The sequence below is a fragment of the Hyperolius riggenbachi genome, chromosome 4, assembly GCF_040937935.1.
Source record: "Hyperolius riggenbachi isolate aHypRig1 chromosome 4, aHypRig1.pri, whole genome shotgun sequence".
NCBI lineage: Eukaryota > Metazoa > Chordata > Amphibia > Anura > Hyperoliidae > Hyperolius > Hyperolius riggenbachi.
Genome location: NC_090649.1, coordinates 391,747,297 through 391,760,432, shown reverse-complemented (window position 1 = coordinate 391,760,432; position 13,136 = coordinate 391,747,297). Strand labels below are relative to the sequence as shown.

General features: G+C 46.9%; 2 protein-coding genes across 3 annotated transcripts in view; one reads left to right on the top strand and one right to left on the bottom strand.

The window, feature by feature from the left end:
• Positions 1 to 2,775, bottom strand: part of LGALS8 (galectin 8) — a 31,283-nt gene extending 28,508 nt beyond the window's left edge. Inside the window, exon 1 of the mRNA XM_068232208.1 lies at positions 2,441 to 2,775. The gene's annotated coding sequence lies outside the window, so the exon portion shown is untranslated. The remainder of the gene's footprint in view (positions 1 to 2,440) is intronic.
• Positions 2,409 to 13,136, top strand: part of LOC137504157 (centromere protein H-like) — a 98,212-nt gene continuing 87,484 nt past the window's right edge. For both annotated transcript variants that reach the window (XM_068232210.1, XM_068232209.1), the window contains exon 1: positions 2,409 to 2,901. In XM_068232210.1, the coding sequence (XP_068088311.1) occupies positions 2,876 to 2,901 (26 nt within the window). In that variant the 5' untranslated portion in view covers positions 2,409 to 2,875. The remainder of the gene's footprint in view (positions 2,902 to 13,136) is intronic.

The window sequence follows — 13,136 nt, the reverse complement described above, 5'->3', positions numbered from 1 at the left end:
AGAGATGTGTCTGCTGCTAGAACTCTGTGTGGCATTGACCTGGTCTCTAATCGGAGCTGCTGTTAACCTGCGATTTCTGAGGCTGGTGACTCGGATGAACTTATCCTCCACAGCAGAGGTGACTTTTGGTATTCCTTTCCTGGTGCGGTCCACATGTGAGCCAGTTTCTTTGTAACGTTTGATGGTTTTTGAGACTGCACTTGGGGACACTTTCAAAGTTTTCCCAATTTTTCGGACTGACTGACCTTCATTTCTTAAAGTAATGATGGCCACTCGTTTCTTTACTTAGCTGCTTTTTTTCTTGCCATAATACAAATTCTAACGGTCTATTCAGTACACTATCAGCTGTGTATCCATCTGACTTCTCCACAACGCAACTCATGGTCCCAACCCCATTTATAAGGCAAGAAATCCCACTTATTAAACCTGACAGGGCACACCTGTGAAGTGAAAACCATTTCAGGTGACTACCTCTTGAAGCTCATCAAGAGAATGCCAAGAGTGTGCAAAGCAGTAATCAAAGCAAAAGGTGGCTAATTTGAAGAACCTAGAATACGGCCAAGTGCACACCAAAAACCTCTAGCAGATCTGCAAAACGCTAGGAGGTTTTTAAAGCAAATTTTCAGAGCGATTCTAGGCATGTATAGAGAGGTTTTCTAAACATGCCTATCGTTTATTGCAGCGTTTTTGTGTAGTAGAGTTCAAATATTGAACTGTAACAAAAACGCCTGGAAAACCGCTCTGATCTAGCGTTTTTCAGAGGCGTTTTGCACTTTCCTATACTTTAACATTGAGGCAGAAATGCCTCAAAAATCTAAAAAATGCTGCAGCCCCCGAGTTTGTGTTTGTGGAAAAAAACAAGCCGCTCTGGTGTGCACCATCCCATTCACTTTCATTAGCCAAGCGGTTTCCCCCCTGTACTTGCACATGTGTTAATTTATCGTTTGGATGCCTTCAGTGTGAATCTACAATGTTCATACTCATGAAAATAAAGAAAACTCTTTGAATGAGAAGTTGTGTCCAAACTTTTGGTCTGTACTGTACATGTTCAACCATATGCTTATTTCTGATAACGTTAGTGTATGTCATGCAGCAAACCATCCCCAGCACATGTGTAAAATTATTCAGACCTTCAGATATGACACCCCTCACATGACTTTTATTCATTGTGGTTTGTTGTTAGTGAATGGACAATCATTTCATCCAATGAACTTTATATGGCTGATACAATGATTACTCATGCCTCTGATTACATCTGTAGCTACAGAACACTACGACTTGTCATTAAAGTGGACCTGAACTCTTGAACAGGATAGAACAAAACATAGAGAAATGCACCCTGTATGTATTTAGAGAGTTTGGTCTGTGTAATCCGCCCTCATTTGTGAGTAATTACAAGTTGTAATTTGATCTCCCAGCTGTGGCAGTTGACTGTCACAGTAGAGCAGCTAATTTGTAAAAACAGGATGTTAACAACATGTCTGCTTCTATGAAAGCAGGAAGTAGACACACTGCAGATTTATTGCAGGATTTGTATCAGCTGTAACATAGAAATGTTTAACCTCAAATGTTATTAAGCTGTTGCTTATCCTTTACAGCATAGAGGAAGTTCTGAGTTCAGGTCCACTTTAAATGTTCATCCATAGCTTCCAACTGTCCCTCTTTTGGAGGCACTGTCCCTCTTTGGAAGCCATGTCCCACTGTCCCTCTTTCAAGACTGATGTGCAGATGTATGTAAATATAAGTAATTTTCTACTGAAAAAAATGTGTTTAATTGACTCTAAACCTTATTCCCATCCTTTAAAGAAAACCTGTAATAAAGAGAAAGTCCCCTGGGGGGTACTTACTTTGTGAGGGGGAAGCCTCTGGATCCTAACGAAGCTTCCCGTGTTCTTCTCTGTCTCTACGTTGTCCAGCTGCAGCCCCCCCCCCCCCCCCCAAAGTGCGGCGATGTAAATATTTACCGGTACCTTCCGGGATCCAGCGCAGGCGTACTAGCAGGCACAGAAAGCCCACCGATTCCCTGTCAGCGAAAATGAAACTAGCTGGCGGCGGGGGACCGGAGGCTCCGTGAGTGACTGCAAGGGCACAGGACGGCTGCAGGGGGCTGGTAGAAGCCCCAGGCAAGTAAAACAGATTTTTTTTATTCCTGACTTAAGTGTCCCTCTTTCTTATCTCAAAATGTTGGGCGGTATGTGTTCGTCCCCTGTCTACGGCAACAGAGATCAACCTTCTGGGTGAATGTAGAAGGCACTTCTCCCACTAGCAGCATGTGCATAATTTAGTATGAGATTATAAGTAATACATATCTACAACTGTGATCCCACCGGTTATCAGGAAATTAAAGTCATCAGAAGAATACACAGCTAAACCTAAGAACTGTAAAGCCCTTACTAATAATCCATCACACAATGAATAAAGCCTTCTATACACCACCTACCTTGTCTCTCTAGGCTTCCGTGTCTTCCTGCGGTCACGAGTGCAGTCAGTGGTCACACCAATACTGCAGCGCTATCCTGACCTGTACTTCCACGTACGTCACTCACAGGGCGATATCTGAAAATAATATCTTTATAACTTACAGTAGATGCGTCTCTCTCAGATTATAAATACGTCTCCAGCGCTACAGTGAAAACTGCGAAGATCGCCATATTGCCGAAGACCAAAACAGGCCTCTTACATGCGACAACCCTCAGCAAAATGACTCCATTCATCAGTCACAACAAATACAGCTTGCAGCGGCCTTCAGCTGGTCATGTGACATTTGTGAAACAGAAACTCCTGAGCCGCTGAAGCGAATGGGATAAAAGAGGGGGATCCCCTGACAGAGCCTGACGTCACGCGCGCTCTCTCATTCGCTGCTGCAGGACTAGGCATGTCTTCTAAGAAAAAGAGCATCAGGTCTGAGCAGTGTGGAGGATTGCAAGTTTTTGTTGTAGCTCGTTAGCAGTTGTTATATAGCGGGTCCCCTGGAAGGGGATGAGGACACCTCCTAGCTGTCACACCCCCTAAGCTGCCACTAGGGATTGTCAGTGAGAAGCAAAAAAAATGATGCAGCACCATGCCTTTGCCTTGTATACAAGCATTAATTAATGCAGAATCTGCATCAAACCAGGATTATTTGCATCACCATTGATAATCCCTAGCTGTTACTTCTCAATTGTCAGTACTCATCACTCATTACATGTCACTGCTTGTCTCCCTAACTGCTGTCACGACTTTTCACACCTGCTGTAACTGACTCCTCTGCGACATAATAGGGGCACCTGATGCAGAAAGTCGCACTACGATAATAAGTCTATGGAAAGTTCATAGTGCGTGGAGGTTTAATGCACTACACTATCCCAACATACTTACTGCATAATGCATGCATTATAGAGGCAGTGAAGCATACTTTTCAGTGTGTGTATGCTTCACTGTATGTGACCTAAAGGGTGTATAACTGGCAGTGCGACTTTTCCATTCCATTGTATTGTGTTTCTGTTATACAGGTAATGCAATGAAATGTCCCACTATGAACCTAGCCTCATCATCTTCCCTTGGGCCTTTTCCTCAACCCTGAGCCTTCACTGCTCTTTAGCACTGTAACCGCTCAATACCTGTCACTGCTTTTCACCCACTATCTACCACTACTTAATACGTACTGCAATTCTGTACTGGTCATCTATCAATGATTGTCAACTACTGCTTATCTCCTCTGCCAAAATCTGTAACTACCTGCCTGCAAGTAAAATAAACAAATTCTTATGTGATTTTCGCTGAGATGTAGATCATTCTGAATTCATGCAAATATACAGGTGAAACTCAAATCATTTGAATATTGTGCAAGTCCATTTATTTCAGTAATTCAACTTAAAGTGAACCTGAGATGGGCAGAAAAGGAAAAAAATATACAGTGGGATGCGAAAGTTTGGGCAAGTTAATTGCCATGATTTTCCTGTATAAATCGTTGGTTGTTACGATAAAAAATGTCAGTTAAATATATAGGAGACACACACAGTGATATTTCAGAAGTGAAATTAAGTTTATTGGATTTACAGAAAGCGTGTAATAATTTTTTAAACAATATTAGGCAGGTGCATAAATTTGGGCACCACAAAAAAGAAATGAAATCAATATTTAGTACATCCTCCTTTTGCAGAAATTACAGCCTCTAAACACTTCCTGTAGGTTCCAATGAGAGTCTGGATTCTGGTTGAAGGTATTTTTGGACCATTCCTCCTTACAAAACATCTCTAGTTCATTCAGATTTGATGGCTTCTGAGCATGGGCAGCTCTCTTTAACTCACACCACATATTTTCGGTTATATTCAGGTCTGGGGACTGAGATGGCCATTCCAGAACGTTGTACTTGTTCCTCTTCATGAATGCCTTAGTGGATTTTGAGCAGTGTTTAGGGCTGTTGTCTTGTTGAAAGAGCCAGCCCTGGCACAGCTTCAGCTTTGTCACTGATTCCTGGACATTAGTCTCTAGAATTTGCTGATACTGAGTGGAATCCCTCAACTTTGACAAGATTCCCAGTCCTTGCACTGGCCACACAGCCAGGGCCGGCCCTAGACTTTTTGCCGCCTGAGGCAAATTTTTAAAAAATTGTCACCGCCGCCCCTCCCCCCCCCCTCGGGGGGGGGGGGCGCTCTGGGGGGCCGCCGAGCTGGAGGGGTAGCTGGCAGGACGGGGGTATTGGGCCAGCGGCGGGGAGGGGGGTCGGACCCCCCCCTCCCTCGCCTGGGTCCCCCGTCCTCCGCTCCCCTCCAGCCTAAATAGAAGCAGCCGTATGTGTAAGAGGCACGGGCGGGGAGGACACTCACCTCTTCCCAGCGTGCGCTCCACTGACGTCACTTCCTGCAGCGTCCTGCAGGAAGTGATGTCAGTGGAGCGCACGCTGGAGCGAGGAGGAGGTGAGTGTCTCCCCGCCCGTGCCTCTTACACATACGGCTGCTTCTATTTAGGCTGGAGGGGAGCGGAGGACGGGGGACCCAGGCGAGGGAGGGGGGGTCCGACCCCCCCTCCCCGCCGCTGGCCCAATACCCCCGTCCTGCCAGCTACCCCTCCAGCTCGGCGGGCCGGCTCCCCGCACCCACGGACGCGTGGGTGCCGCCCCTGGAAATTTGCCGCCTGAGGCAAAAGTTTCACCTCCAAACTGTCATGACGAAGGAACAAGGTACTTGGTGGGACCTGGCCGCACTTACAAAGTATGATAAAGAGGGCATCATACCAAAAAGGCTCAGATGGGATATGACAGCCAATGATGGTGAGGATGATGAAGAAAATGATAAGGAGTGGGAGGAATATTTTGATAGGTGCGGGCAGGGCCTAGTTAAGTTGTTAATCAAAAGGAAAAATAAGAGATTGGAGAGACTGGGAGGGGAGATAGAGGGAATTAAAACCAAAATGACCCCCCTGAATAATTCAGAGGAATATAAAACTAGATCAAAAAGGTTAGGGGAGTTTTTGGAAAAGAATGAAAAAGAGATCAGAGTGGAAAAACAAAAAAAGTTCCAAAGGGATGCTGATGCCACAAGGAAAAAAAAAACCTACAGATGGCAAATTAAGAAAAAAGAGGATGCAAAAGCCGCAGAGTTATTGGCTAAGACAGAGCAGATTACACAACAGAAACAGAGGGTGCATATAGAGGAACAGCAAGGTGAACATAGACCAGGACCTAAACCCACTTATGGATCTAATGTAGAACAGGGGGGGGATATGGCCACTATGGGGAGGAGGGCAGGGGGGGTTGGGGTGGGAGCAGGGGATGGGGAGGCAATAGGGGTATGCACAGAAGTCTTTATAGAGCACCAGACAGGGGACAAGGTAGAGGATATAGAAATATATCCAATAGCCAGTATAATGTGCCTGTCTACAATCGATATGACCCCATAAGACAGCAACAACAAATGGAGCCTTTTTTAGAGATGGCCCCGAGATATGGGGAGAGGGAATGGAGGCCAGAGGGGGGAGGGTACAACACACATCAAGGCCATTATGGAAAAAGAGAGCAAGACGAGGTACAAGGGGGGGGAAGAGGGGCAAAACGGATGAGACAATAACAGGGGAGGGGGTGTTTAATATTAGTGGCACAAAATTGAGCACTAAAGAGTTAGCTATTTTGGACAAGGGATTAAAACATGCACCCAGGCAAGGTATGGATAAATTCACAACGTGTATTGATATAAATAAATTTGCACGTAAACTTCACCTAAAAAAATATTTTGCAGGACGTCCCCAACGAAACCCTATTAATACCTCTGATGGGTATGTGCATACCCACCTGCGAACTAAATCGACATTCAACCCACAGGATACAAACTATAATGCTATTGAAGTGTTTAAAAATATGGTCATTAGGGACATGAATAAGATACCTGAGCAAAAAAATGGACAGATTAGGGAAATAGCAAAGGAAATGTTGGAAGATAAAGGGTTGGTGGTGAGACCAGCAGATAAGGGGGGAGGGGTGGTGGTTCTAAACAAAATGCAATATAAAACTGAACTAGACAGACTAGTAGGAGACAAAGAGGCCTACACCAGGATGAGGGGAGACCCCACGAGTAAGTATATGGGTGAACTGAGGGAAATACTCAGGGAGGGGATGGATAGGGGATTCATCACTGATGATGAATTCAAATATATTGTACCTGACACACCAAGGATACCTATTATCTATCAGGTCCCAAAGATGCACAGAAACCAAACTGAACCCCCTGGACGCCCCATAATCAGTGGGATAGGGTCGGTCACCCACAGGTTAGGACAGTATTTGGATGAATTTTTAAAACCCTTAGTGGAGGACCTGCCCAATATCCTTAGGGACACGAAACATATGCTTCAGGTCATACAGGGGGAAGAATTAAATGAGGGAGAATTATTGGTAACAATGGATGTTGCCTCACTGTATACTAATATCAAGCATGAACTGGGATTGGAGGCGGTGGATCACTTTTTTAAACAACAAGGGAAAATAAAAGATGACCAGAGAACATATATTCTGAGGTTACTCAAATTTGCTTTAGAACGTAATTATTTCTGACATGATGGCGTATTCTATAGTCAGACCAAAGGCTGTGCCATGGGGGCGAGCTATGCCCCAAGTCTGGCCAATTTGTTCATGGGGAAATGGGAACAATCTGTGTTGGAGAAAGGGGGGCCGGTCAGAATATGGCGGAGGTTCATTGATGACCTGTTCTTCATATGGGGGGGTGGAGAAGCAAACCTAAAAGAATTTCTTGGCCAACTTAATAGTAACAACCTGGGTATTTCCCTCACCATGCAATCGGGTATGAATTCGATACAATTCCTGGATTTGGAGATTATGCGGGATGGGAACACTATGGGCACCAAAAGTTTTTTTAACCTCCCTGGCGGTAACCCCGTGTGTGACACGGGGTAAGCCGCCGGAGGGTGCCGCTCAGGCCCTGCTGGGCCGATTTTCATAATTTTTTTTTTTGCTGGACGCAGCTAGCACTTTGCTAGCTGCGCCAGCACTCTGATCGCCGCCGGCCCCCGCCCGATCGCCGCTATTTGCTGCGGCGCGCGGCCCCCCCCCCCCCCAGACCCCAGCGCTGCCTGGCCAATCAGTGCCAGGCAGCGCCGAGGGGTGGCCCGGGACTCCCAATGACGTCCCGACGTCAGTGACGTCGGTGACGTCATCCCGCCCCGTCGCCATGGCGACGGGGGAAGCCCTCCAGGAAATCCCGTTCTATGAACGGGATTTCCTGATCGGAGATCGCCGAAGGCGATCGAAGCGGGCGGGGGGATGCCGCTCAGCAGCGGCTATCATGTAGCGAGCCCTCGGCTCGCTACATGATTAAAAAAAAAAATTTTTTTTAAAAACTGCTGCGCTCCCTCCTGGCGGTATTTTTCATACCGCCAAGGAGGTTAAAGAAACCGATAGAAATGGTTATATATCCACAAGTAGTTGCCATCACCCTGCCTGGATCAAGGCAATCCCCAAGGGACAGTTCCTAAGAATGAAGCGAAATTGTTCAAGCACGCAGGATTACTTCATGCAGGCAGAGATTCTCAAAAATAGATTTATGGTGAAGGGATATATGAGAGATGCACTTGAGATTGAAATAGAGAGGATTGGAGCTATGGATAGACAGGCCCTGTTGGGAGAGAAGGGGGGTGGAAAGAACGGGGGTGATTTTGACCTGGCCTTCATTACAGGGTACAATACTCAGTATAGACAACTTCAAAATATAATACAACAACATTGGGGGATCTTGGAGACAGACCTCACCCTTAGAAGTATTATCCCAAACAGACCCAAATTTATTTATAGAAAGGCCCAAAATTTAAAACAAATACTTGCACCGAGCTGTGTGGAGCCAAAAAAGACCCCACGTATGCAGGGGTGGCAAATAGCTGTTTTTTTTCCATGCAGGGCATGTAAGGCATGTAGGGAGGCAAATGGGGTAAAAACCAATAAGGTGGTATCATTTAGCAATGGAAGGACCTTTAAGATTCAGGAATTCATTACCTGCAATGATCGATTTGTCGTATACCTTGCCTGGTGTAAATGTGGATGGCAGTATATAGGTAGGACTACTCGAACCCTCAAGGAAAGAATGGGGGAGCATGTCCGTAACATCACTAAAGGTTATCCCAATCATGGGGTATCAGCTCATTTTGGTAGCCATCATGACTGTAACCCCAAAGATCTGTCTTTTTGTGGGCTTCAGAAAATTATACCTAACTGGAGGGGGTGTAACAAACTTAAAAGGGTATCGCAGGAGGAAACAAGGTGGATCCACAGGATGGGTACACTCAGACCAGACGGCCTTAATATAGATATCGATTTGGTTTGTTTCCTAGGTGATTAGGAGTGTGATGTGTGCGCATGCACTCTGGACCAGGAATGGCCAAATATGGGTGAACTATGGATATCAGAGGTGTATGTGGTTGCATGCACTTTTTGGCCTGAAGGGGTTATTTCTCTTTTTTCCTCTCATGGTTAACAAGAAAGAGATGGAGGTTCTTTGATTTATTGTGTATACCTGAGGATAGTATAGTGTTGGAGGTGTGCATGGGATGCGTGGGCACCCTATCCTGTCTTTTCAGGCCAGGCTGGGATTCACTGTCATTGAATAGGGGGGGGGGGGCAGTTTTGCTCACACACTGCCTTATTAGGGCAGGTTATGGCAGGAGTGGAATACCACGCATCGTATGCAGCCCTCCAGACAGATGTATAGAGGTGAAGATAATGTTCAGGTGTCATGTATCTCAATAGTGGCATATGTAATGTTTTGGTTTTTAGATATATTAAATGTTGTCAGCATCAGATAAATGTATGGAGATGAACACACTGTATGGAATCACTGTATCTCACCTTAGAGGTGAGATATGATATGTCTTCTATCCTTTTATCTAAGTGTTTTAACTAGTAGAACTTGTTTGCAGCAAATGTGGCTGTGTTTTAAAAAATTGATGGGCGTAATATACAAATAGAACACTAGATGGCGGTGTTTGCAGGCTATGGGAACTATGGAGGGAGCATGCGCGAAGTGCGCATTGTCCCATAAAAATCCCCGCAGTACGCATCAGGCTCCATGCCCCTGATGAGTCACTGTGTGATGAAATCGATAGGGCGGAGCCTGATGCGGAAGCGGGATTGAAGCAGACGGAGTGGCGTGGAGGCGGCGAGGCGGAACGCGGAAGGGAGTCCCTTGCACACCGAGCGCGCGGCGGTGGTGGGAGAGAGCCCAGCGGATCTACAGCCTGCCAGCCCTGGCCATCTATACGGGGGAGAGCCCGTTCTAAAACTCTAGGCGCATTTTATCTCATGGAGCATGTGAGTGCAATTAGTTTTAAATAAATACACTTTTTATACGTTATTACACTATGTGGAGTTTTCTTTGAGGTTAACTGACATTGAAGAACCCCTGAGAGTAAAGTGGAGTACTAATCTGGTCGGAAAGGTGGGGGACGACCTGGGAACTGTCCCAAGGCTTATACTGACCTGGTGGTCAGTGAATCTGGTGAGTGGCACACAAAGGGGTGCTGGTGGTGGTCAATGCCCTTGATACTGTTTTTGCTGGAAAAGGTTTTATTCATCCTCTGAATTGGAGACATCTGGAACTGTTTGGGGACTGTTGTTCTACTCACAAGGACTCATTGTATTGTTTGATACTACCCCCCATTACCAATATGTGTAACCGTATGTTAACATCTCTATCTGCACCGTGAGCGCCACCTCTTGGGTTGAAAAGTTTCACCCCGCCTCATGAGCGGGCCGGCCCTGCACACAGCCCCACAGCATGATGGAACCACCACCATATTTTACTGTAGGTAGCAGGTGTTTTCTTGGAATGCTGTGTTCTTTTTCCTCCATGCATAACCCCCCTTGTTATGCCCAAATAACTCAATTTTTGTTTCAGCAGTCCACAGCACCTTATTCCAGAATGAAGCTGGCTTGTCCAAATGTGCTTTAGCATACCTCAAGTGGCTCTGTTTGTGCTGTGGGCGGAGAAAAGGCTTCCTCTGCATCACTCTCGCATACAGCATCTCCTTGTGTAAAGTGCGTCAAATGGTTGAACGATGCACAGTGACTCCATATGCAGCAAGATCATGTTGTAGGTTATTGGTGTTAGTCTGTGGGTTGACTCTGACTGTTCTCGCCATTCGTCGCTTCTGTTTATCTGAGTTCTTGGTCTGCCACTTCGAGCCTTAACTTGAACTGAACCTGTGGTCTTCCATTTTCTCAATATGTTCCTAAATGAGGAAACAGACAGCTAAAATCTCTGAGATGGCTTTCTGTATCCTTCCCCTAGACCATGATGGTGAACAATCTTTGTCTTCAGGTCATTTGAGAGTTGTTTTGAGACCCCCATGTTGCTACTCTTCAGAGAAAACGAAAAGAGGAGGGAAACTTACAACTGACCCCCTTAAAGGGACTCCGAGCTCTACGTAAAAAGTAAACTAGTACTCACCCGGGGCTTTCTTTAGTCCAGCGCTGGTCGGGAGGTCCCACGACGGCGTCCTGGCTCCTCTCCTAGGCCCCGCTCCGAAATGGCTGGACGGCGGCAGCCCGGCGACACTCGGCCGAGTGTCGGGCTCCTTCTTCCTGGTATGACGCGGCTGATGTCACCACGCCGGCTACCTCGCGTCATCACGGCGGCCGGCGTGAAAGTACTGCGCATGCGCGATTAAAGTGCGCATGCGCCGTACTTCCACGCTGGCCGCCGTGGTGACATCAGCCGCGTCATACCAGGAAGGAGCCCGACACTCGGCCGAGTGTTGCCAGGCTGCCGCCGTCCAGCCATTCCGGAGCGAGGCCTAGGAGAGGAGCCAGGACGCCGTCGTGGGACCTCCCGACCAGCGCTGGACTAAAGAAAGCCCCGGGTGAGTACTATTTTACTTTTTAAGTGGAGCTCGGAATGACAACAGTGCCCACATTTATGCACATGCCTAATTTTATTTAAACAATTATTGTGCACTTTCTGTAACTCCAATAAACTTCATTTCACGTCTCAAATATCACTGTGTGGGTCTCCTATATGGTATAATTAACTGACATTTTTTATCGTAACAAGAAACGATTTATACAGGAAAATCATGACGATTAACAAGGTTGCCCAAACTTTAGTATCCCACTGTATATACTTGGGGCTTCCTCCTGCCCCCCTCTAGGCTGATTGCTCCCTTGCCATCCTCCTGCACTGTCTGGATCTTTGGCTATTCGCCCCGGTAAGGTTCCGCTTACACTTAATCAGTTGGTATGCATTAGTGTGCGTTACATGCATTAGTGCGCGATGGTACGCGGTTTTTCCATAGCAATGCATTGGGAAGAAGATTTCTGTTAAAACGCGTTAAAGAGACATTGAAGCGAAAAAATATGATATAATGAATTGGTTGTGTAGTACAGCTAAGAAATAAAGCATTAGGAGCAGAGACATAAGTCTCATGCTGGGGATACACGGTACGTTTCTGTACCATGTATCGACCAGCTGATAATATTCAGCTGGCCCGATCATGCCGCTCGACCCGCGCCCGCTCGATTCCCGCCGGCGGACAATGGCAGGGAATCGAGCGGTGATAAGGAAGCGCCGGCAAGGACGAGCGGCAATCGATCCGCTCGCACGCGCCGGCATTGAGCCGCTGGCTTGATCCGGCACAATAAACGAGCCGTGTATGCACGGCATAACGTTTGTTTCCAGTACAGGAAGATTTAAGAAACTCCAGTTGTTATCTATGCAAATAGCCATTGAGCTCTGCAACTTTAAAAGTTGCAGAGAGCTCTGACTTCTGATTAGGTTATCTCAGCTGTATTGTGTTTTTCTTTTGCAGAGAACAGTTCAGGACAGGTCAAAAGTTCACTGCCTGTTCTGTAAAAACTTTTAAGCCTCGTCTACACTAGAGATGTCACGAACGGTTCGCCTGCGAACGGTTCCAGGCGAACTTTGGGGGTTCGCGTTCGCCTGCATCAGGCGAACTTTTGCGGAAGTTCGATTCGCCCCATAATGCTCTATTGAGCAAAACTTTCACCCTCCATATCACTGTCAGCAGACATATTATTGCCAAACACACTGGTCTCACTGTTGTAAGCCTACCCACCCTCCCTTCTCCAAGCAAGGTCCTTATACCATTTGACTCAGTTGTCTGCCCACACTAATTAGTTATGGGACAGCTGCTACACACTCTGCTAGGGAGATTTTAATTAGCTATTCGGTAGGAGGGAGGAGGGTCTCTTCTGCCAGGGAATTATACTATTTTAAAAACCAGTTGTGAGGAAACGCGGAAAAGCCGCCGCAAAGGCTTAGAATGAGGCGGCTGTTTCCGCGTCTAACATGGCGGCACAACGCGGAGAAACCGCCGCATGCCACATGGGCAGAGCGGTGAAGTCCGCGTTGGAGGCGGCAGATTGCACGCATGGCAGAGCATCTGACATTGCGGCCGGACGCGGGGAAACCGCCGCTCGCTTAGAGAGTGGGCGGCGGCCCCCGCGCCTGAATCAATGGGTTACATTACAAGACATGTCTGGTGTGGCTGGGACTGCTAGTCCACACAGATTCAGAAGGACGCACGCGCGCACGCTGAGAGGCAGAGCTTATATGACAGCCAGAAAGGGGTCAGCTGACCAGGCGGGTCAGCTGACATTTTCATCACCTGCCATTGGTCCAGCACTTGGGGGAGGTGCT